The 26180-nt window shown below is 37.2% G+C and overlaps 1 protein-coding gene across 2 annotated transcripts; it reads left to right on the top strand.

Moving 5' to 3' along the window:
• The first annotated feature begins 20 nt into the window (after positions 1-20).
• On the top strand, positions 21-25503 carry shc3 (SHC (Src homology 2 domain containing) transforming protein 3). Of its 2 annotated transcripts, XM_028462071.1 has the most exons (14): positions 21-68; positions 161-272; positions 6545-7737; positions 11825-11895; positions 13931-13994; positions 15959-16078; positions 16406-16459; positions 16657-16708; positions 17969-18098; positions 18182-18335; positions 19266-19356; positions 19441-19632; positions 21255-21577; positions 22500-25503. In XM_028462071.1, exons 3-14 carry the CDS (start codon positions 7114-7116, stop codon positions 22626-22628), a joined length of 2004 nt encoding a protein of 667 aa, XP_028317872.1. In that variant the 5' UTR covers positions 21-68; positions 161-272; positions 6545-7113; the 3' UTR covers positions 22629-25503. The 2 variants fall into 2 exon arrangements, with proteins under 2 accessions (XP_028317872.1, XP_028317873.1); XM_028462072.1 differs by lacking the exons at positions 21-68; positions 161-272 and having other exon boundaries at positions 5898-6764; positions 6878-7737.
• The last annotated feature ends 677 nt before the right edge of the window (positions 25504-26180 follow it).

Here is a 26180-nt window from a genome sequence, read left to right as displayed (position 1 = left end):
TTTTTAAAACACAGGTGAGACATGGATTAAATTAACTTTAAACTACAACAAGCAAAGACTGCACTACGGTATTTAAATATATATATGTGTATTTTTTTTTATTTTTACGAGGCATCTCTTCTAATTGTATTTAACTAATTATGTATTGATTTATTTTTAGTTTCGAAGCTAGCTAGCCCGCCTCCCGGATGTTGCACAGCTAGCTCAAAGTTAACACGACTCAAACATGGTGGTCTGAGCTGTCTGTTGTAAATCAACGTCTCTCACTCCAGGTAAGTGTGAATTTTAATTACTTGGACAACTACAAGTGATGCCCAATTTATAGCAAAAATGTATCTTCATTTGAAGGATTGGGAATTTTATTTTTCAAATGCACACGTCCTCAGGGGGCTGTATGGAAGCCCGTTAACGCCACAAAAAATATAATAAAAAAAGTGACAATGGCAAGTCATAATTATGAGAAAATAATTTTCCATGTAAATTTGCAAAGAAAAAAATGTGACGGAATCATTTTCCAGTAAAGACTTATTTATGTACTTCCACTATGTTCTACACTGTGTACCATATGTTGAATTCTAATTACTGAATAAACAGCCAAAATATGTGTTTTTGAATGAATTATTATTCAAATTATAATTAAGAATGGTAATAGTGTCGGTAGACTGCTGCAAATGCTCAGTTTTTATCTCATATTTATGAATTTTGTCATAATTATGACTTTCTTTCTCATAATTAAATTGTTCTTTCTCATACACATGCCTTCCCGTGGTGATTTTAAATTTGTTTTTATAGTGGTGTAAACGGGCTTCCATATTATGGTATAAAATTTGTGCTAAAATGTTTATTTTTTATTCTTTTTATTTAAAAAAGATAAAAAACTGTTTCTTGGTTGCTTATGAAATACAATGTGCCAAAAGCCTATTTATCCAAAGGATTATTCTATTACAAATACATTTAAAAAAAAAAAAATCACTTACAGTATTTTATTTAGCTTTTATATGAATTGCTTGTTGCTGAAGATTATATTTTGCTAGTAGAATATCAGAGAAAATGTTAGACGGCTGCTTATATGTATATATTCCATTCTACATCAAAGTATCTCATCATGAATGATGTCTTAAGCTCTGTAATTTTGGGTTTAAAGATTTGAACTTGTCATTGGAATCATTGGGATCACCTTTCTAACAACTGATGCTGATATTTGAGATGATACTAAAATATATTTTCCCAACTATATTGAACATCACTGTTGAGAGCCAACCTTCAATTTTGAAAATTGCCCGTTAATTCCCATGAAAAGTTTATATTTTTGACTATTCTCCAAATTCTCGAACTTAAGTTCCCATGGAAATGTTCCGACCCTTTGCGATATGGCTTGGAAGTAACAATGGGCGGTGCTTATGTTTGTGTTTATTGTTTAACTTTTCTATTTAGTACGATCACAAATTTTGTCCTTTTGAATAAATAGATTATACAGCAATAAAGGAAGGGTCCTACTCTGATAAATCAAACATCAGTTTACACATCCCGTTGATGGCTATATATAGCTATGTGCGTGGCTTTAAAATGAATAAATAAATAAATGTGTGTGTGTGTGTGTGTATGTATGTATGTATATATATATATATATATATATATATATATATATATATATAGGCAGAAATCAACTTCTTTTGGAATCACGGGGAATAGTTTCCTTTTGCCAAAATACCATTTTTACGAAGGAATATAACTTTGGATCACAATTAGAGATGTAACGATTAATCGTAAGGCAGTTAAAAATCGATTCATAGGTATCACAGTTGATATCGATTTTCTGAAAATTAAATCGCAGTACTTTTTTGAAACAGCAGAGGGCGCTATCCAGAAGTGTAGGCGGCGGGCGGATTCTGCTGCTACTTTCTTTCTGGCCGCCTTCTACTATTAGCTCTGTCTGCTAGCATAGCTTCTCTTCTTCACTGCTAGAATATCTGCATGCCAACCGACCACTGGGTTACCAGCGCCCTCTGCTGGTCCAAACAAATATGACGTAAATCAGTGCAATCACGGTTTTTTTTTTTTTTTTTTACGTCCAATTGTTAAGGCACAAAATACATTTTCAGTTGCACTTTTATAAAGAAAAAGAACTATTATGCAGTTTTGCATTGTTTATTATGAACCAGAATTTAAATTAATAGGCTTCTTCATTTGTATTCTTCCTTTATTTATTTCATTCAAGATTTATTTTTAGTTAAATTGCATTGTTTTGAATAGTTTATCAAGGAATTCTTTTGACAATAAAAAATAAAAGGAAAATAGTACCGTATTTTCCCCCCAAAAAATAAAGGAATATTTTTCAATCATCATTTGTCTACAGTCCCATTTTGTAAAATAAATCGTGAGAGAATCGTATCGTGAACCCAGTATCGCGAATCGTATCGGGAGTTAAGTGAATCGTTACATCCCTAATTACAATAGTTTTGTCCTCACTGCTGTAAGCGGACGCAAAGGTTCATTCAAAACAAGAGAAACAACACACTTTAGTTTAATTCATAACAGAATGAAACTTGTCACAAGTAGTAACCACACCCTCTTTTTTTCAATTTATTAATACATTATTTTTCTCTGCATGGAGCAATTTGGTTTGCATTTTTTTTCTTTTTAATTGTCTGAAATGTTCTTGTGTTAACACCATCTGTACAGTGTGCATCAGTGGAATGTATGTGCTTTTGTACTGGCAGTCTAAGAGCTCTATGTATCTGTGTTTGACTGTGGCCATGATAAAATGAGAAAACCTCACACCTACATAAATGTCTCATTAGCTCAGTTGGATTGAGTTTAAAGGGCCCATGTTATGCTCAATGGACTTTTCTATACTTTAAACATCATAAAAGTGCTATTTGGGCTTCATAAACAATGTTTTTTTTCATTGATTTCCTCAATCGTTAGTTAGAGGGTGATTTGCGCCTTTCTTGCTGCAGGGTAAGCCCAAACACCTCGCTCCAATTTGATGACGCGTTCCCACTTTGATGACGAATTTGACGCAGCACTGAGCTGGAGAAGCCGCACCTCCAGGAAGCTCTCTGCCGTGATTGACATGTAAACAGACACGCCCACGAAGGTGAGCATTTCAGCGTCCTTTGCGCAGTGCTATGTATGTATTTTCTACAGTCTATGTATGTACCGGCGAACGCCCCGCCCCCGGCTCTGTCTTGTGTTTATAAAGCAGCATGAGCTCGGCTACGGACTGGGTGGGAGGAGGGCGGACTGTCTTCTGGCCCTACGTCACTGTGCGAGGAGGAGGAAATCATTGTACCGTCTATAGACACGCCCACTCAAGAATATGCATAAGTAGGCTGCATATCAGCCTGTTTGTGTAGAGTTACGAGGAAGTGACTTTTCAGAGGCTAAAACTCTGGAAAACAGGCAAGTTTGGGAAAATAAACCTCATACTATGTTTTTGGGGTTCTTAGAAGAAATGGAGATGGGTGAAAAATAGCATGACATGGGACCTTTAATGTAAAGATGGCAGAAGTGTCACAATAAAAGGTTGTTTTGTGTTTTATGATTTTGAGCAAAGCTAAAAAATAATGTAGAATAGCCAAATTCCTGGATAATTTTGGAGCAATAATAGAAAGAGAGATGATCAAAGGAGAACCAACTCACAGCCAGAGGAATCTATGCCTCCAATGAGTTGCTTTGGTAGAAATAATGCAAATTAATTAATGTGGTCCAAGATTCTACATTGTTGTAAAATGCCTTATTTGACTTCAACTAGTCTTTAAATGTATTGCTTTTTTTTTTTTAAGTTTTTTTTTTTTTGGTTGCCTGGTAACAGTTGTCACAGGGACAAGAGATTTGCCTCCAATGGATGCTTTGTTTAGCGTCTGCTCTTGCATTTAGCAATAACAGTAAAATTACAACACGTCTCCTAAATTTTCTATATTTATATAAACAATTACCTCAAAAAGTTGAAAAAAGAGGATCTCTTATTTTGAAAAATGTCCTCTTGATCATATTGTAGCTTGTTGACATGTTAACAATAGCCCTTTTTTCCATTTAGAGATGAGAGTTGTTTTAATCTCTGTAGCAGGTAGACCCTGTTGTCTATGGCCATTCAGATTACAGCATGATCACTGATGACTCATCAGAAACCACCCCAGTGATTCATCAAAGCCATCAGTCACAGCAGATACAGTATGTTAGACCAGTAGAGACCATGTGTCGCATCTTGTTTGTGAATTTTGCAATTTACAATCATGTTTTTTTTGTAAAACCTAATTAAAAATGTATTGTGCACTATTATTCAACAAGTGAAAATTAAGGTTATTATATTCACATTTTCCAACAGCAGGCTGTATAAACAATTGGATTTAGATGTATCAGGTGGGTGTGGTTGAAAGAAATAACGCTCTATATTACATGTGTTGAAGTCGAGGTCCAAGGGCTGAATCTGGCGCTTTATCCGATTTGGCCCACAGGTGAAATTAAAAATGACAGAGAAAACATGAATGAATCATTAAATAAAGACCAACTAATTTTCAGCCCCTCAAAATTTCAAAATTCTCAAACAAAACTCCAGAACCTTTGCTTAGGCTCACAATTTTCCTTTGCTTATCACATGATTGCAGCCATTTTTATTTGCAAATTGTGGCGGTAGCTTTATTTAACTTTTTCTATAATCCTCCTGCTTCTTAGAAACAATCCCACAAAATTCCCCTAAAATCAAGGATTTTTTAAGTGAACATCCTTGTTTGGGTAGTGTAGGTTCTTACATTTTTTATTTAAATTTATAAGAAGAAGCGCAAACTAGGGCATAATAATAGACCCTTGAGTGAAAAAGACTTCTGCTTTATATCAAGATCTGCATATTCATTTTCTGGGACAAAAGGGACACAGATATATATGTATGTTACTGACACTGGAGAGTCAAAGTTTGTCATAAGGAATTTTTTGAAGGACTTAGCAATTGAAATTGCTTAATTATTAGGGCAGGATAATGGCATCATCAAACTGTTTCAAATGGCGAATCAGGTTGCAACCCCCTTTGTCGCAGAAGGACAAGACTTTTATTTATATATATATATATATATATATATATATATATATATATATATATATATAAAAATCTCCAATTTCATTGAGTAATTGTTAACATCAGTTCAGTTTGTACATGATTAGCTTTTTAAACAATTTTGCTGCAAAATCACGAATATAATGTGTGGCTAGTTAATGTAATGTTAATATCCAATGATTTTGCTGTGGAGATAATGGTGAATGTACACCGCTGTGTAAAATGGTCTGCTCCACTATTCTGCAAGCCTCCCCTGAATGAGTCATCCAGCTGCCTCCTCATTGGATAAGACCATGCCATCCTGAGGGATTGCCTTGCAGATGCTGAGAGGCCTTGCTTCCATTCACAGAAACGCTGCTATTTCATTCACATAAAAGACTGCACATCGCACGCTCCTTTGTCCTCTGCTGTTCTCACTCTTTTGGCTTTTCTTTTGCTTCTTCTTTATTGTTGACGGAGGCCGGAGTTTTCTTTGTTTCAGACGAAAGAAGACAGACGTGCTGTCTCTCTTTTTTTTTTTTTTCCCTCCCTTTTTCCTCTTCCGCCAGGCATGTACGTGAGATATTTGGAGGGACTGCAGTGCGAAATTTTCAGCAGAGCGGAAGCTGCTTATGAATGAGTGTCCGTCGTTGATGCTCCTGAGGACATTTTATATGAATGTGTGCTTTCTGCTAGCGAGGAGGCGAAGCTGCTTTGCTGCTGCTGCTGCTTTTAAAGAGACACTTGATCTGTTTCTGTTTTCCCTTTGGCTGCTAGAACTGCTTAAGAGGCTTAGTTTCTCTCTCTTTCTTTGTGCTTGTATTATTTAGGTTGAGTTGAATCATTTGTGTTGGTCTGTATGGATTTTTTTGCTGGATATTTTTTGATTTGCCTTGAATATATTGAGGCTTCCCAGTCATGGGTGAGATTTTTGGAAATGTTAGCATATTGCAGAGTGGTAACAACGCTATAAATTGAAAGCATCTGAAAACAGTTTGTACTCCTTTTATTTAAATTCTGATGTATTTTCTTTGTTGAATAACAAGTGCGTTAGCCTGTAGATTCAGTACAGTAGAGACCTCCCATCCAAAGGTGATGTGTGCTCATATTAGGCAGCTATTACAGAAGACGATGGGCAATATATTAACTGGAATGCACATTTCAACACATGTTAAATATAATCCACATTACCTTTTATGATCATTGTTATCCATCCAAATAAAGCTTTTTTGTTTAAGATATGACCATATTTAGCTCTCTAGATATCCTTGTCACTTTAATATGATTTTTTTCATTAAACATTTTATTTGATTGCCCATCAGTACCTGATGAAACTATGCTTGTTTTACCAAGGCGGCGGATAACCAAATGATCTCTCATCCTCTTTTATAGACTTAAATTAATTGCCATTTGGACTGGGTTATGGAGGATAAATATGATACTGGGGAAAAGGCATTGATTGGTTCTACTGTGCTGTAAGTGGGAGGCTTTTTTTTTCTCTCCTTCCAACAGGAAGTGATTTGCAGTGTTCAGCAAGCCTTTTGTTGAGAAGGTTTTCTCAGATCAGTGAGTCATGCTTTAGCTCTGAGCCGGCAGCAGGCAGGAGAGTGTTTGCTCTTCCCTGGCAGCATCCACTATCATCACCCGCTTACATCTTCTGTGTTTACTCACTTTTTTTGTCTTTCCGTGGCTGGAAAACGACAGCAGCAACAGCAGCATCACTGGAAACCAAGTAAGCCGAGCGACATCACTGGCAGCCTGCTATCTTTAGGTCTTGTTTCCTTAAATTGTGTCTGCATGGTTCTCTTTGACGGATTGGATTGCATTTCTGGATTTTTCTGACAGTCTACTGGACGTTGGTGACAGCAGCAGCAACCCATCACAGCCACTGCTGTAGCCTTAACAGAGAAATTTTCAGTCAGGTGGCTTTTGATTGCTGAAAGCCATCCGCTGCCTCGTACCGTGGCTGCTATGTTACAAGGGAGGGCGATTAGCACGGCTCAGCCACGTCTGCCTGCACATTTGTGAACGAGGCAGGCTGTGTGCGTGTCGGCTGGTGGAGAGAGAAGAGAGAGAAGGGTATGCTTCACCGTACCAAATACAACCGCTTCAGGAATGAGTCAGTAACCTCCGTCGATGAGCTTCTCCACGGTATGTCCATGAACCCCAAGGTCTCGGCCACCCCCCAGCCTGCAGCCGAGACGTCCTATACACCCCAGACTAAGGTTGAGCCCCCCTCAACCAGTACTCTTTCCAGCTCCTCAGTCAGCCACAGCTCTGAGCACCTGGAAGATGGAGGCACCACCTTCTGCACCCTCATCAACAAGGTGTCCGGCCTCAAATTCAGCAACTCGGGCAGCCTGCTTGGAATAAAAGGTTTGCCCTCGGCTGTTAAGGACATGGCTGTGTCAAAGCTGCAGGGGAGCGGGGGATCGGGATCAGGCAGCTCCAGTGGCCCGTGCCCCAGCGCAGTGACAGCGACCACCTCCGCTGTGAGTGGCTCACTGTGCAGCTCCCATTCAAGCCCCTGCTCACAGCTGGACGCAGCTGTGAGCATGAGCAAGAAGAGCAGGCTGGATGAGCTCCAGCCAAGTGGAGAGGACTGGAACCCGGGTGGAGGAGGTGGACTGGTGGGCAAACCCTCCAGAGGATGGCTACATTCCAATGAGAAGATCTCTGGTCCAGGAGTGACGTATGTTGTAAAGGTGCGTTAATTTCTCTTCATTCTCTCATTTCTTTCAATGAAACCATTGCATTGAATAAGAGAAAATGTAGCTTTCGGTGCACATCACAACATGCCCTTGAGTGGGTGTAGGTAGGTTGGATATGGCAGAAGGGTGAGTGAAGGAACAGCAACTAGAAAATAAACATTGAATAATTCAGGGAATGGAGCAGGTCAATACTGAGGGGAAAAGGAGAGGAAAAGCCCATACAGGCAGTAACTATATGCTGTTTATACTGTATTTCTGTGTGTGTGGACCCAAAGAGTTGAGCTGCTGTAACCATGGTGATGTGTTATTTCTGTACATTGTGCTCCTCTTTGAGCTCTGTGGCTGTTTCAGCTGAAACAGCTGAATGGGTAGACGTGCAGTTCACGCCTGTGTTCTCACACCCGTGTGTGTTTTTTTTTCTTTTTTTTTTTCTCGTTAATCCTGTTGAAGCCAGCATGCAGCATGCATTAAATAAAGGAGCTGAAGTTGGCACACAACTATGAGAGCTGTGAATGTCATCATGCCGGCAATGAGTCACTAGCATAAGGAGTGATGATGCTGAGCCCTGGCTCTCTAAGGTGAGAAATGAATGGGGAAAAAAGAAAAAGTTTTCAATGAATCAAAACAGAAACAACACATTGCAAATTTGGGAATAAAGTAGCCGTGTGTGCCTTAATGTGCGTCTAACTGGTTTTAAAGAACTGACTGTAAAGTCTTCTCACCCTAAATCCAGTTAGATGACATCATTGGTACCATATGACACTTATTACCAACTGAACAAGGGCTACAGTATTTGTGACAGGCGTGACATTCCATTAAGTGCATCAAGGGCAAAAGACTGCAAATGTGTCCAGTCAATGACAATGAAAGCATCCACAACTGAGGGGGGAAATGGGTCCACACACTGTGCTCCACCCCACCCCCACACATGACTCTTCCTGTGGTTTAAGCCCTCTATGTATTGGATTTATTGTGGTGTTGTGCTCACAGCACTTTTAATTAGCGTCAGGCGGTCAGTTCTCTATCCTGCGCCATTTTTCCAAAATGGTCATTGACTTACAGTGACACTGTTTACTCTTCCTCTTTCAACCATTGTGTTTAAACACAGACAACACAATAGGTTTTACATTTAAGATGTTTTATATACCTTTGGTTTGCACAAAGTTTATATACTGTACATTTGTGATTTTACACCTGAGTGATAGAAAGACTAGCCATTAGTAAGTAATGTTTATTTCTATAGCACCTATCACAGACAGAAGTCACAAAGTGCTTTACATATCAACTCATTCACACTCACACACCAATGGCACAGAGCTGCCATGCAAGGCACTAGTCAACTACTGGGAGCAACTTGGGGTTCAGTGTCTTGCCTAAGGACACTTCGACATATAGATCGGGATTGTACCCCCAACCTCTTGATCAGAGGACGACCCCTCTACCAGCTGAGCCACAAGTCAACGGTAGCGACTCTTCAAACATGTTTTTGTGTGCTGACCGAGTACCAGTCCTGTGGTAAAAATCAGAGCATGTTGCATTCAAGTTTCAACGATGGGATAGTGGATTGCTTAGCTATCTTCCTCTGCTCATACTACAGCTATACCTTATTCCCTAGAAGAAAAAATAAATAAATGATGTTGGAAAAAAGCTACACTGTTTTAAATGTTGAGGTTACTGAAGTTTAAAAAAAACAAAACATTGAAGTTTATGGATTTCTCCCTGGGTTTGTGCTTGTTCCAGAGTCCGCCCGAATGATCAGTGCTGCGGATTAATCGGGTCAATTTTATTCATGACTGACTGATCAGCATCTGTCAAAATAGAATATGTAACTGATGTATCATTTTAGTTGCGTGGCTGGGCGATATGGACCAAAATTCATATCTCAATATTTTTTCTCAAAATGGCTATATACGATATGATTGACATTTTTAACTCAAAGTCTTACCAAGACAATTCTAGGTTAAATTTGCTAATGCCAAATGTCACACAGGCACATTTATTAACAAACAAGCTGCACGATATGTGGCACTTTAGGTGTTTTCTTCTAGAAAGGACAGCACATGTGAGTGAGTTCTGTAGTGTGGCTTGTTCAGGGGCCGGTCGCACTCAGAAATCCATCTGTGTTTCTAATGCTGTTCTGAGAAGTAGTGAAAGCTGCGACTCCTAAAATGAGTATAGGCGATATCGTAATTTCCTATATCGCCAAAATAGAAATCTCAATATATCTTGAATCTTGATGTATTTCCCAGGCCTACTTACTGCATTATAAGCTGCCACTTCTGAACTAGCAGCAATGATTACAAAATTACAACACCAGGTGTGATTTTTTTTTTAAATGTTTTACTGTTTTGCAGTTACGTTTAGCCTTTTATTTATCCATGTTTACCAAATTTGAGAAACTCTTTTTGAATATTTTTTGTACATTGTATGATGAAAATACAGTTTGCACAAGTTTACCTTTTCTTATTAATCATTGGCTTTACATTCCTTATGTTGACAGTGTTACTAATTAAAGTTCCTTATTTTGGGTGGATGCACACGTTTAAAAAAATAGTTGTATGTTGCAAAAGCCTCTTCCACCGAAGTATGTGACAAAGTTGTATCGTTTACTGCGACTGTTGCTTTGCTTTAGGGGCAGACATGCTGATATTCTGGATTACTCTTGTCTGTTTACATAATAAGCCATGAGTGTTCAATGTGCTGAAGAAAAAGTCTCCACGTCACGCTCACATCAGCTCCCAAACCGTTTAGGATGCAACTGTTTCTGGCCACACTGTTGCACATCCCAATGATTGTTCTGAAAATAGATGACATCCAGAAATTGTTGACGTCACGTAAACCGAATGGTGTTTGTGTTGTTGCAGATTGTGCTGAAAAGGAGTACCATGAAATTTCATTATCGTAATAAGTTACTTTAATAATCAAAAGGAATGGAACATTAGTGTGTCTGGAGGCTTGATTTGTTTACAGACAGATTATAAATAATGATTCACTCGTCAGCACTAAATGTTCCTGGTCTGTGTATTATTAATCAGAGGCTGTGCTGTGTGTCACTGCCTGGTATTAAAGATGGCTCTTACAGCCAGCAAATCACTTTATGTGGTATAGTAGCACAGCACTGACTCTATGGTCAATAAACAGCTTTGTATTCTCTTTGTGACAGACTTGATTATTTTACTGGGTGAGATGGTTTTATTTTGAACTATAGAAAACAGAACAGCAGCAGTTTTCTAAAAGATGAAATTATAATTTTTGGACTGGATGGAAACTAGAGTGGGTGGAGAAAAGCCATTTAATAGTAAAGGGAAAAAAACCAATTACACCAGAATCTTGCCTCCCATAATATGGCTTAGATGCTGTGTGCTATATTTAAAACGGCAGAGGGAGCAACAACCAAATTGCTGGAAATAGATTTATTCATCAATCCAGACCTATTTAACAGTTTTATAAGTTTTTTTTTTTTTACATTTAATTTCTTTCATCATATGGTACAAAAATACAGTCAGTTTTCTCCCGCACATACCCTACAAGACAGGAAAAATTTATATAAATGACACGCAGAATATATACCTAAATACATACACACACATACATACATATGGTTATATATTTATGCATAATAATTGCAAACAAATGGTATTTAAATTTTTTTTGCCAACGTCAGATGGTGTTTAAGATCTCTGATACAAAGGTTGAAACTTAGGAGAAACTTTTTTTTCCTCGTTTTTTCCTGCTTTCTCGACAAGCAGGAACACTTTTCTGATTGTTCAAACTGGTATCCCAGTTGTTCTTTGCTACTGGTTGATACCATTTCCTGCAATAGACGGTCTAGTTGGTGCTGTGGTTTATACCATTTAATCTGTGGGTTCAAAACCAAGGCCGGCACTTTAAAGCTCAGCATTTATTTGCGACACGGGTATATTGATTTACTCTAACTTTTGTTCCAAGGAGTAAGTTTACATATTAAAAAAAGGTATATACTCTCTCTTTGGCAGACATATATTTAGAGTTTCAGTGAATAACAAAGCTGAAATTTTGTACTTCTACTAAAATGCCATTTTTTTTTTGCTTTTATTTCTAGTATCTGGGTTGCATAGAGGTGCTCCGGTCAATGAGATCTCTGGATTTTACGACAAGATCACAAATTACAAGGTATGTAGAAACAAGAATTTTGGACCTTCGATTCCATCTTTTAAAATGTCATTTGCTAGGTAATTATGTATTAATCAAGAATGCGAATGCAAATTTAATTTGACGTTCATTTGAACACACGCTGTTGTCTAAGCGTACTCCATCTGGAAGTCATATTTTATAATGTCCTTGAAAATAATTTCTTAAAGTTTTACATTTTAAATCTTTCTTTGCTATTTTTTTGGTCTCCCTTATCATATCTGAATAAAATTACATGTTTTTCCTAAAATATAAACTTTTTCAGTAGTGAAGATAAGAATGCATAATATTACCATTCATGCTATGATGCAGGGCTGGTATTATTTTTAAAAGGTGATTTTCTTATTAATAATCTACTGAATATGTCTACTAGTCACTAGTACATTATTCAGTTCTTCGATTTTCTCCATTTATCACTTCAGGGCAGTCTTGTATGTTTCAATGACTACACTATGAATCCACACAATAAAAGCCAGTTAGATAAGTAATTAGATACTGTTTTTGGCATTACCACACCAATCTACCAAAGCACTGCCACAAGACAGCTGAACCTGTCATCATCATGCTGTTGGTTTTACTGGTACCATTTCAATTTGGCAAAGTACTCAACGTGATACTGGCATGATTAGCTATGCTTTACACGCCTGCATGTGTGTGTGGAGTCACATGACAGAATCTAATCAAAAATAGTAGAAACAAGCTCAACAAGAAGACATAGTCATCAACATCCCCGGCCTGATTGGTTGTCATAACTCGCAACATTTTCCTGAATGTCCTAAATCTAAGAACTTAGATGTCTACATAAGAAAATATTATCACATCAGAATATTAAATTAACTTCGGAAAAAATAGTTGCGCGCTTCTCATTTTCGAACTCCATTAAGGTATTGATACTCTGAAGCCATACACCAAATTTAGTTATCCTATCTTAAACGGTTTCTAAGAAAAGCTGTCCCCTTTGAAGATACCTCGAACAAAGTCCAAAAAATGGAACAAGGTCAACAACTCCAGAAAAAATAATTGCGTGCTTCTCATTTTTGAACTTCATCAAGTTATTGATACCCTGAAGCCACACACCAAATTAGGTTATCGTATCTTAAACGGTTTTTCAGAAAAGCTGTCCCCTTTGAAGATACCTCGAACAAAGTCCAAAAAATGAAACGAGCAATAACAATTCCAATCTAATACACATTTGAATGGTTTGACAAGGGATGGGAAGAAGCATAGGCTTGTCAAGTCGTGCCCCCATTCTTCACCCTTAACAAATGCAAAAGTGTTGAACATTTCTCTAAGAATGTGTGAATAAGTGGGAAGGTGACGTGGCTCCTTAGAGGATATCACTTGTAGGATTAAAATAAAACGAATATAAATAATATTTATAGTTTTTGCAAGGGAGAAAACATCCATATGTCATGAGAACGAGACGCTACAAGTAGAGTTAAGTTAAGATGACAAATGCAGCCTTCAAGCAATATAATCAGGACTTGTCATGATCACAATATTTTAAACAATTTAAACATGAATACACACTGCATACTTGTATATACAGTATCTGGAGATTTTATCATTGATTTATTATGTATTTATTTTAGATTTTGAGGTATTTCCATCACTGCTACCTTGCATATAATTTCGTGTGGCTTCACAACTACCTCTAAAGTCATTGACTGCTGTGCATTGAGGCCGGCACTGAATTGGTTTGTGTCATGTTCACTTTTCTGCTTGACTGCCCAAAGCCGGAAACATCTGCGAGCGAGGCCATTCAGCCGCCAGCTTTGTGTTACTCTCAAAATGTGTTTCGTTTTCTGTTAAAGCAGGACAAAGATAACAAAAAGGGAAATTACCTATTTTATTTTACATCAATTAGACTTTTTTTTAACAAAAAAATATCCACTCATATGATCCAAACCACATGGTATAAAAACTATTTTTTATTTGTTTTACTGTTACATTAAAAAAAAAAAAATCTCTTTATATGCTAACTTTTGATTACTATGTGATCTTTTTATTCTTCTAGGGAAGCCATCAGCCTCGTGTGTGAGGCCATTCCCGGGACCAAAGGAGCTCTGAAGAAAAGAAAGGTAAGAACGGATGGAAATGACAATGTTGACAGTGCTAGCTGTAAAAACGTGTTGTAATAATCAGGCAAAAACAGTGTTCCGTGACATTAGCTCAGTGTTTTCTCCTCTTATGTAAATAGAGGGCAAATTGAGACAGAGAGAGAGAGGAAGAAATGATGAAAGAGGAGGGCATTGAAGAGGTATGGGACTGTGTGTGCGTGGGTGGAGGTCCAGCCCACGATGCATTGCACACCGCGCGCACACACTGCTCGGTGACTCATGTGGTGCACCATATCCCTCATTCAGGAAGCTGAGCCTGTGTATGTGCGCGTGTGCCACAGGCATGTGTGTTCACATGGTGTTCTTTCATGAGAAGATGGCTTTTGAATAACATATTTTATTATCCGACTACAGTGTATATTGTATAAATCAGACAAGCTTAATTGTGTGAAAAAATATATTTTTCTGTTGGATGTGTGCCAAATGCTCTTTGGTGACATCTGAAGAGGAAATGCTCTATCTTACAAATGTCAAACTCAAGGCCCGGGGGCCAAATCCGGCCCTTTGAAACATCCAAATCGGCTGAGAAAACATTAGTCATTGTGTAAATGACCAAATAATTTAGTTGTGGATATCTCAGTAGGGTTGCAAAGGGGCAAATATTTGACAACTTTCCATGGGAACAAAAAATCTTTTCATGTGAAATATTTATTGAAATTAACCAGAAATTGGGAGCAATTTTAAATCATATTACAATATAAAAATTGGCATTCATGCAAAATAATACAGCTAAAAAAACACATTTAAATAGATTTATTTGGAAGTAGTACTTTACAATTATTAAAGTAGAGTTTCACAAATTTGATGAAATTCTACAACATTTGCAAGGTCCAAGGGTTTGGAGGAATACGGGTGAGGAATAGAACAGAACATTACACCCAAAATTCTGACTGACTGTGGATATTTCACACTGGACCTCAAGCAGCTTGGGTTCTGTTCCTCACTCGTCTTCCTCCAAACCCTTAGACCTTGATTCCTGAATGAAAGGCACACTTTACTTTCATCAGAAAAAAAGACCTTGGACCACTGGCCAACAGTCCAGTCCTTCTTCTCCTCTTTTTTTCTGCAAAAACTGAAAAGTAAATGTGATTTCTTCACAGTATTCTATTTTTTTGAATTCCTGTTTTCGTGGGTTTTATGAGCTGAAAGCCCAACTTATGTAAAAAATAAACACTTGAAATCCTTTAAATTGTGGGCCCTGAATCTATAATCTATGAAAGTTTAAATATTTAAATGGCATTATGTAAATTAAACAACTTTTCCATGATATTCTAATTTTTTGGAAAGGTTCTGTATTGCCAAAAGTGCAACTTTATTGCTGTGATTGTCCTCAAGAGTTAAAATGCATAGAACAATCCCAAAATAAAATGTAAATGAGGCTCTGTCATTCAACAATTTCAAGCTTTAACCCAGGTTTAAGGAAAAGTGCAACAGCAACTTCACAGTAGCTTCAATTTTCTGATTCGGAAATAAGAAAACTACATATTTTCTAACATATAACATTACAATTAAAAAAAATTAAACATGCCTGTGGCACACATATAGCCTAAGCAAAGGGTAAACAAATGTAAACAGAGAGGGGGCTGGATGACATCGCACTACGGTAACCCACAAGGACGGAACGCAAAAAAGTCTGAAAAAACTGTGGTGGGGAAAAAATAAAATATATATATATGTCAATTTGCAAAATAAAAAAAAATATTTATCTACAAATATGATACATCGATTCCTTTTGCCCAGCCCTACGTGTGACTCTCTGCCTATTTCATATTGTTTTACTGTGTTTTGTTTTTTCGTATGTTTGTTGGAGAAACAGGAGGGCAGCTTCTGTTTGCTTACTTTAGAAATATTCTGAATTTTTTCATGTTTTTAACTTTCACGCCAAGCTATGTTTCATTTTCTGCTGGTTTGTTTGCTTCATGCAGCCACCGTCCAAAAATCTGTCTAATATTTTGGGGAAGAGCAATTTGCAGTTTGCTGGCATGTCCATCAACCTGAATATCTCGACTACCAGCCTCAACTTGATGACACCTGACTGCAAACAGGTTGGTCTGATTTTTAGAAAACATTTGAAAAGTTCTGCACAAACTTAGATGACATATTTAGAACATGAGTAGTGCCATTTAGTTTAACAAATGACACGCTACATTTCTAGTAGTTTAACATTTGAGGGAACGACCTGAAGAGCTGTAATACGAACGAAGAGGTCCGCATAGCTGCAAGAGTTTGGAACTCTGGGTGGATTCCCACACTCTTTTGGTATTGAATAAGCTGGAAAAGATTATATTGTCCCAGGCCAGTGGTCAGAATAGGAATGATTGTGTTTGCATTGATTTTGTGGTAATTGCTTTTCCCTTTTCCTATTTTCTCAGATCATTGCCAACCATCATATGCAGTCCATCTCCTTTGCTTCAGGAGGAGACCCAGTAAGTAACTCAAAAGAAGGAACATTATGGCAAAATGATAAAAATTTAAAGTGAATGTTTTTTTCAATTTAAAATAAAAATTCAAATGTGCTAAAATAGATAGAAACACATTTGTAAACCAGTTAAAGATCTAATTGTAAGACCAATACCTGAACTATAGAAGTGACTAATGTGAAAAATGTAATGTGTTTTTATAGGACACCACTGATTATGTTGCCTATGTAGCAAAGGATCCAGTCAATAGACGTGGTGAGTATTTCCACCCTAATACTTACCCCCAATTTCTACTGGATGCGTAACTGCTGCGTATCTGCTGCATTACTGCAACTGAGCTGATTCGTTTCCATTAAAGTCAATATGTCAATTTCCACCGCATACGTATGCGGTCCGTCACAGCTGTGTAACAACTCCGTCATGCTGGAGTCCTCTGCAACAGATATGTAGCCCTTCTATTTTTGATGGACGTCAGAGCTGTGAATTCGGCAAAGATAAGCGTGTGCACAGACAGAGAATAAAATATCCATATTATTTTCAAAATAAATACTCGATTTTGAGCCGTAGATAGGCACCGGCAGACCGCTGCGACCCTGAAATAGGGGAAAGCGAGTCTGAAAATGGATTGATGGAATACCCAAATGTTGAAGGCGGATTGTATTTCTATCCATTATGGTTCCATCCGATATCCAGTTTTCTTCATGATCTTGGTGGGGGTAGACCCTGGACAGAGCGGCAGTGGATCGTATTGCACATATTAATATTGACTTTATCTGTAGTTGAATCACAGTAATTTGCACAAAAGCGGAAGATCTACAAGGCAGGACTGAGTCGATTTCCTTTTACTCCTCATGAAAGACACAAACTGTTTTGTATGGCTTAGCTGCTCTCTTTGTATTGAATACAACTTGAATTAGCGTGATCTCCTGAGTCTTTGCCGCAACAGATACGCATCACAGACGGCGGCGGTGGGGATTGCCGGATTGCAGATTACGCTGCAGTTTTGTAGCGGAGACGTTACGGAGCAGCTCCACATCCAGTGGAAATCTGGTGTGATTGTTACAGCTTGGATGTAAACGGAACAAACCTGTTTAAAAGTATATAATAATGAAAAATTGGAAAGGCTGGTTTAAAATTATTTTAAAAATGAAATAACCATTCCACTTTTTTTAAAATTTTAACAGTTTAAGGCTGTGACACAAGAGAAATACAGAAAATGATTGATTGGTTGTCCCCTGCTCAAATTAATCCACCAAACTAAAACCACAAACCCCTAAAAAGTGGGAAAAGAGGAAAAGCAAAAGAAGGAACCTTTGTCTATCCCTGGATGCGTTGCTTTTTACCCTTCACACTGTTATTCAGCCTCTTCTTCTTTTGTGTGTGAGTGAAGTCTGAACTTAGATGTGTAACAGAGGGAGGCTGAAAGAAGGCCAGGCGACAACTGTTGCATTTCTTATTAATTTTTTTAATGCAAATATTACTGTAAATGTTCATGAACACTCTGTCCATCATCAGCGTGTCACATCCTGGAGTGCCCTGACGGACTGGCTCAGGACGTGATCAGCACCATCGGGCAGGCCTTCGACCTTCGCTTCCAGCAGTACATGCAGTGTCCACAAAGCAAGCTGTCGTCCTCACACGATCGGTGAGAAACTGCATGAGGACAACCGTCAGCTCGTACAGTCAGACGCTCACAATCATTCATGTGACTGTTGGTGTTTCCTTTAGGGTTATAAACATGGAGGAGTTACAGTGGACAGAGGAAGAGGAGGAGTCAGCCGAGCACCCGTACTACAACAACATCCCCGGCAAGATGCCCCCCCCTGGAGGTTTCATAGACACCCGGCTGACCAATCAGAGTGCAGCACCTGACGGAGCACAGGTACAAGATAACATATATAAGCACAATGAATCTGTGGTAATTTATACAGCAATATTTGTTTTTATTATTTTGACAGTTTTAATTTTAATTAAATTATGTATTTTTTTACTTTGTCTAAATTCAGTCAACAAAATTTTTATTTTTATTTAATATTTTATTCAATATTTTTGTTGTCTTTTTCAAAGATTAATTGTGCATTTTGTTAGCATTTATTTTAAAATGTATTAGTATTTATTGAAAGGGGTGGAACTCTTATACAAGACCTTTGGACTTCGATTTCTCCTTGCACCTTTAACGTTGGTTTTTCTTTAATGTGTGTTAAATAAATAAATGAAAAAAAATAATAAATCAAAATTCACAAACAAATTTGTCGACTAAAAAGCTGCATTTTATCCTCACTCGATTAGATTTAATCTTAAATCTTCTCTAGGACATTATAGAAACTGAGTTATAATAATTTGACACTCTAACATGCTCATACCTGAAAACAACCTTTGTTTTAGACTAAATAAATAGTTTAATTTAAATCTGAAAGCAGGTTTCTGTGCTTTTCAATTTCATTTTATTTTTATCACAAAAACTTTGATCACACGGTTTACAACTCACATTCATGCCACATTCAATCATATTATTATTATTATTATTGTCAAAAGCAAATACATACATATATACCGGTGTGTGTGTGTATATATATATATATATATATACACATACTCAATTGGTTTAGCAAGAAAGTTAAATATAAAGTAACAAAATAAGAAGGCTAATAGCACAATTATCATTTTGATTTTGCCTATAATCTTTTTACTAACCATATAAACACTACATTTATTTTCTATTAATTTATTGTAGATTAAAAGTATTCGATCTAACACGATTTATCTCCAGTACAGAATACATGTCCTCTGTGTTTGTGTGTCTTTATTGCAGACGGGACCAGGCTTGGTTGATCAGACGTATTATCAAGGACGTCACTGTGATAACTGGGGAGACGACAGAAAGGCGGTTTTCATGCAGCAGGGTAAGAAAGTCCATGATTCTTGCTGCACATTGTTCATTTATTCATTACAGCATAATTACTGTGTCTGTTTGTCTAAACGTTTAGGATCGTTTGATATCAGCAGTCTGCAGGAAGTTAAAAGTCAGACGTCTAAAACAGGAGAGGCTCCCATGTATGTGAACACCCAGCAGATTGACGCCCAGGTGCTCGCAGCGCTTCAGGCGGAAGCGGAAAATGTGACGAAAGGCATGGCAGCCGCAACCAAAGACAGCCCACAGAAGGACCTGTTTGACATGAGTAAGAGTTGTCACCGTTAACTTATTTATCAGTGGACCATAATCTGCCTTTAATTCAACTGTTCAACTTTTCATTCAGAATAACAGAGTAAGTTAGTCTCATCAAACACATTTTCTAGCATCAGGCTGTGCATTATATTACAAAAGTGTCGGTAAAGACCAAAGAAGGATGGATTTATTGTCTCTGAGCAGCTATAATCGTTTTGTATTGAACTTCAACCTTGACTTTACTGAAATTAGATGAAAAGGACCAGGTACAAGTGATTCTATGAAGCTAAATTAGAAGATACAAATTACACACAAGCCAAGATTCTGCAAGTAACTCAATGTGAGTCTTAATTTTAAACCTTAGAACCAACCTTTTTAGAATTTCTGGCGACCCGAGACATTTTATTTCCAGAATTTAGTATTTTTAGTATTAGAATTTTAGAATTGGTTTATTATACTACTCTACAAATGCTGAGTACCCAGGATTAGTGACAAATACTGTATCTGAGTGCCAGCTCAATTTTTTTTTTTTACTGCATCTTATTTGAACAGATTAATATTTGACAAAGTGAAAGAATAGAATATAGTCATCTAAAATTGTGTTTTAATTTGAAAAAGAATAATAATTCAAACATTTTGTTTTTATCAATTACTCAACATTTCAGGTGACCCCATTAAAACTCCAGACAACCCCAAGGTTGAAAAACACTGCCTTGGACTCTCCATTTCCCTACCTATTATTTTTAGTTTTTATATTTTTATGCTTCAAGGATGGGCAAAGGTGTTTTATTCTGATAGCTGAGAGTATTTATAATTGTGTAAAGATCTTTTTGCTTGAAAGTTTTTGTTTTTAATCAGTGGGCTGTTTTATAAGTAGCCAAGCCCATGGCTGTCTGTAAATGCTCATCTGGTGTGAGATTATTGCCTAAGAGCTCTTCCGGATCAATTAGTGACAATATTCTGTCCACATTACTGTTGTTTTGGCAAATGTTACCTTGGTAGTAAGGCTCAGCACTCTTGACGAAGATGGTTTCATTGGCTTTAATGTAAATTAAATTAAAAACTATTTCATCTTTTTTTTTTTTTTTGATTCTACATTAATCAACCTGTATTTTGGAGCTTTGATTTGGACAAAAGTTGTGAACCAAACCAAGGAAAATGTTCCTCTTCTGAAATGTATACTATGAAGACATCCTTCAAGGAAAGGTCAAAGAAGTTTGATGTACAATATAATAAATTGCATCCGGGAAACAGCAGTTTTCATTCAAAAGTGTAAAACAATTAACTAAAAAAGTGCATTTAAAAGGACCAAAAAGTATAGAAAGTCAACTTTTCTTATGATTATCAACCGTTATATGATAAATAATATAAAATTAAATCATAAATAAATGACTTCTGTGCCCCGAACCACTGGTTTAGAATCTCTGCTGCAGAGGACAAAAGATTATGAATAAATGAATGAAAGTAATGTTAAATTAGCAATCAGTGTTGTAGTCAGAATTTGGTCACCTGTTAGAATTGACTTAATACACAGGCTTCAATCATCTTAAGTTGTTTAGCCATATATACATTTTGTGTTGTGTGATAAACATTGGCATACAGATAATTTAGTATTCAATTGTTTGGTACTGTCAGAACCCTTTGAGGATGCCATTCAGACCCAGCCTCCACAATCCCAAGGTCAATCCCATTCCCAGATGTCCATTCTGAACAAGGCTGCGTCTGTGGACAACTCCAGTCCTCTGCTGGGACGCTCTCTGGGATTCCAGGTTCAGGAGGACTTGGAAGGCCGAATGTGGTATCACGGCAAAATGAGCCGGAGAGATGCGGAAAAACTGCTGAAGGACGACGGAGACTTCCTTGTCCGGAAGAGCACCACCAACCCCGGTTCTTACGTACTGACGGGCATGCACAACGGACTAGCCAAACACTTGCTGCTGGTGGACCCCGAGGGCACGGTAAGATGGAGACTAAAACATGTCCATGTTTTGAATATGTACAGGTAAATAAAACAAAGCATATCATCCAGAACTGGGTGAAATGGGCCAAAAGTCAGATCTTGATATTTTTTCTCAAAATGGCAATATACGATATAAATCTTGATCATTTTAATTTAAATAAAGTCTTACGAAAAGACTATTTCAGTGTTAAATTTGTTGATGGAAAAATACCACACAGGCTAAAATAACGTTATATGCATGTATGACAAACATGATCAACCAGCGGCCCCAAAAGTAAATGCACAAAATGACAGCAAAAAATATACAAAATGACTGCAATAAAAACACAAATTAACAGAGAAATACACAAAAGAACAACACAAATATACAAAATGACATAAAAATAGAAAAAAACGCATAGTGGGACAACATAAATACATAAAAATACACAAATAAACAAAAGGACAAATAACACAAAAGGAGAAAAATACACAATTGGACAACAAAAAATCCAAGAACATGCATGCCAAAAAAAATACACAAAATGACTCAAAGACATCCACAATTTCCGAAAAACAAACAAAAAACAACAAAAATACACAGAAGGAGGAAAATTACACAATGGGACAAGCACATTTATTAACAAACAGCTGCACAATATGTCCCATATTGTGCAGCTGTCTCATACAAAAGGCTTCTTCTTTTGTATGAGACGGCACGTGTGAGTTAGTTCTGTAGTGTGGCTTGTTTAGGGGAACGTCTGGGTAAGGTGACAGCGACTCCTAAAACAAGTATTTTAAATACAAAATAAGCTAGAAAATATATATCGATATAGGTGATATTGTAACTTTCTATATCGTCAAAATAGAAAAGTAGATATATCTTGAATCTGGATATACAGTATTGCCCAGCCCTAATATCTTTGCTTTTTACTTTCAAGGTACGGACTAAAGATCACATATTTGACAGCATCAGCCACCTTATCGTCCATCACCGTGACAACAATCTGCCAATCGTGTCAGCGGGGAGTGAACTGTGTCTTCTGCAGCCTGTTGCAAGGAAACCATGAAGCCTGCAAAGCTCGGTGGGAAACCAGAAGCTCTGAATATTGTCTCCCAGTTTGGAACTCGAGACGAAGACGCTTAGCGGCTCTTCGCGCTGTCTGACTTTTATTTTTTCCTCGAACTGACGTGCGGGTACATTAGAGGAGTCACCGAAAGATTTCTAGAACTATTGTCATTTTGCCGTGATGACTTAAAATGCTCTATTTTTGAGAAGACTTCGGTGCATATGGAAATAACTTGAGTTGGTGTTTTGAAAAACAATTGCGACTAATGTTCTTGTAGTTTAGATACAGCTCGGATCACACCTCAAAGAGGTTTAAAGGAGAGTATTTTAGAATAAAAATGAAGAATTTTAGTTTTGTCTGTTAAGCACAACCACATTTCTACGAGAACCGGTGTCTGAGAGATGGAGGAAACAGCAAAAGGGGTTTCTAATGAACTACAGCAGTGAATAAGTTCGTTAAACTCACCGTTAGCGTGACTGCTTACTCAATTAGTCACGATACGAAATCGGCTTTTCTCCGATAGTGGAGCTGAATGTGTGTTGCTTTGCAGTCGTCACAAAGTGTCAGGGGTGCAGACGCCCTCATAGTGCTGTCAATGGCTTTAAAGATGGAACTTTTTAATCAAAGTATTTTCTCGTGTCACTGCAGTTGCATGACTTGAATTCAACTGTTCTCGTGGCCATGTTCGTAGACCTTGCTCCCCCTTTATTTGGAAGAGGTGCTTGTGTATGCTAACACTGTAAAGTACTTATGCTTTCCAACCTATCATTATTATTATTAGCTGATTTAATTGTTTTGGCTGTGCAGGCACTGATTAGTTTAGGGGCTTCAGTCATGTCATTATTTTCACTACTTTTATTAACATTAGCTTTTTAATTTTTTTAAACGATATTAACAAGCTTAACTAAAATTAATAGCACAAATAAAACAATAGCTCATTGAGATTTCTTGTTTCAGTACTGAGACCAGCCAAAGCACGAAGCGGAACTGGAGCTCTTTTTTTTAATTTCTAATTCCTGTAAACTCTACATCCATTTTTTCATATCCATCCTATTCCTGAGACTGCTAATCTCTGATTATGGATGCACCTTCCTCTTTGGCAAACTGATACAGTAAATACATAAAAGAATACAGGGGCTTTGTTAACAAACAGCAGTTGTTTACACATGTTGTTTTTGCACTAAAATTCACTTCAAACCTTGCGCAATAGTCTTGATAATATCGTTCTTTAGCGATCAGGAAATTATATCAGTAAAATAGCAATAAAAAATTCAATGGCTAATTAAAGTCTAAGTCTCCATTTAATATTTTAAGGTTTCATTTATTCAGACAAACTTTTTTCAGGAAATGTACTTTGATCTCTGAGGTTTCTACTGATTGTTTTGATGTATCCTTACAAGTTATTTCATAAGGAAAGCATCAAAGCATCTACTGATTGCTTTGATCTGGGCCAACCTGAGAGTTCTCTCAGGCTGTAAGGATACTTCAAAGCAATCCGCAGATGCCTCTGAGGAAGGCTGACAGTTGGCAGTGGAAACATGTCAGGAGATCAAAGTAAACTTAAAAATAAATTTCCCTGAAAATTGTTTGTCAGAATAAATGAAACCTTAACATATTATTTAAAAAAAAAAGAAAACAAAATGAACTTGCCACGCTAACGGTTACTTCTGCAATCACAGAGGAAGTTGTCCATAATCATTACAGTTGCATCCCCAGGAATATGGCGAGAGTATATGTTTACGCAGGCAGGAACTCGGTGGTAGTCGTGCAAAATGACAGTCTTGCTTCTGTTAGATTGTTGGCAGCTGTGGTTATTGATGTAGCCTACCTCCACCAGTATCACCTGTCATGTGAATGAATACTGATTTGAGCCATTCCAATTTTTTTTTTTTTTTTTTTTTTAACCAGTTTCTTGCTTCACCATTTTCACTAACTTTTAATGCCTGCGGGATTTTCCTTTCATTTCATTTCAGGTACTTCTTTATAATGCCACTGACCCACTTTGAGAACCCCTGATGTATTCTTTTTTTTAATTTAGCACCTGTTCATCTTAAGTTGTTGCTAAGGTAAAAAAAAAAAAAAAAAAAAAAAAAATCTCAAACATATATGCCTGACGGGTCTCATTGCTGTCAAGCGGTTTTTTTTTTTTACATTTATTTATTTTTTGCCGAGAAGGAATTGGCAGTTCTGGAAACAGCCTTTTAAAAAAATGCTCTCGTTACTCCTGTCAGGACTTCTGATGGATACCAAATGAATGGGGCATTGTGTTGGATATGCACCGGACCACTGCAGTTGAACCAAAATCAGCAGGTGTTCAATGAGTTTTGACAAGATAGATGCAATGTAATATAAATGTGCCTGTGTTTTTGCTGCAAGAGGGAGTGTACGGTACGCTCATCTCAACACGCGCATAGCTAATAGTGTAATCAGGGTCATTTATTAGAGAGAAAACCACTATTTGTTTAAGTTTTTCAATCATTTGGTTATGATTTATTTTTTTTTATTATATATTGTCCTACAAATTACCCACAACATTACTTTAAGAGCAACTAAACCCCTGCTTTCTTCTGACCTGCCACTAGTAGGGAAATTAAAAAAATGTCTTATGGGCGAGGTTCCTGGAGCAGTTAAGACACGCCCAGTCTATACTATAAAATCTCTAATGAACAATCTATGCTATGTTAACTAGCTACTCATTACTCAATATACATCTATTCATAGCCAACCTACTCGCCACGGATTGTTAGCAACCACAGGCGCTAGTTTTTATAAAAAGGGCGGGGCTAACAGTGTTTGTTTGTGATGCAAGATGGTCCCAAAACTTCACGTGATCTTGCTCTCAGCCAATAGTAAAAATAAATCGTAATAGCCTGGTTTCAACCTATAGAGCAGTAGTTCTCAAACTTTTTTTGGCTCAAAATGAAACAAAGTCCCCTCTTTTGTCCAACTACAACAATTCGCTTAGAAAACTATTTACTATTTAAAAACAACTATAGATCATAAGGATGGAATTAATGAGCGATAACACACATTTTAAATAATCTCATTAGGTATAAACAATATTTAGTGCAGTGGTTCCCAACCTTTTTTTGGATTGTGACCATATTTTTGGCGACCCTAAAGACATTTCTTTTTCTAGAATAATTTTGTTTGAGCTCGGATATTTTTATTTTTCTGCATTTTAGTTGAACTAGTTTTATATTTCACATAATGAAAGTATAGACATACAGTTTTTTAAGATTGTGGAGATTTCTATAGTTTTTATCATTTCCGGTCATATCACGCCTGGTGTGGAACCAAGTTTGACCCTTTATTTGTTGATTTTCCACTCTCAAGTAACCCCTGTAGTGCCATTGCGTACCCCTAGGGATACATGTACCGCCATTTGAGAAACACTGCTATAGAGGGCAGCAAAATATGCCAAATTGAAATACTTTGACTAAAATGTTGAGAGTTGGACCAGGATCAATCAACAGCACTACTTCATACCCAAATACATTTGTATTCAGCAGAAACAAGTGGTTTTGGGGTTTAGTTACTCTTTAAATAAGA

Source organism: Gouania willdenowi, chromosome 12 (assembly GCF_900634775.1).
Source record: "Gouania willdenowi chromosome 12, fGouWil2.1, whole genome shotgun sequence".
NCBI lineage: Eukaryota > Metazoa > Chordata > Actinopteri > Blenniiformes > Gobiesocidae > Gouania > Gouania willdenowi.
The sequence above is the reverse complement of the archived record's forward strand: the minus strand, read 5'-3'. Positions and strand labels throughout refer to the sequence as shown.

What these genes read in the sequence shown, in the direction of transcription:
- shc3 (XM_028462071.1), top strand. Translation starts at nt 7,114, where the DNA reads ATGCTTCACCGTACCAAATACAACCGCTTCAGGAATGAGTCAGTAACC. An exon ending in ACAAGATCACAAATTACAAG is followed by an intron (nt 11,896 to 13,930) that starts GTATGTAGAAAC and finishes TTATTCTTCTAG; the next exon opens with GGAAGCCATCAGCCTCGTGT. An exon ending in TTGCTTCAGGAGGAGACCCA is followed by an intron (nt 16,460 to 16,656) that starts GTAAGTAACTCA and finishes GTGTTTTTATAG; the next exon opens with GACACCACTGATTATGTTGC.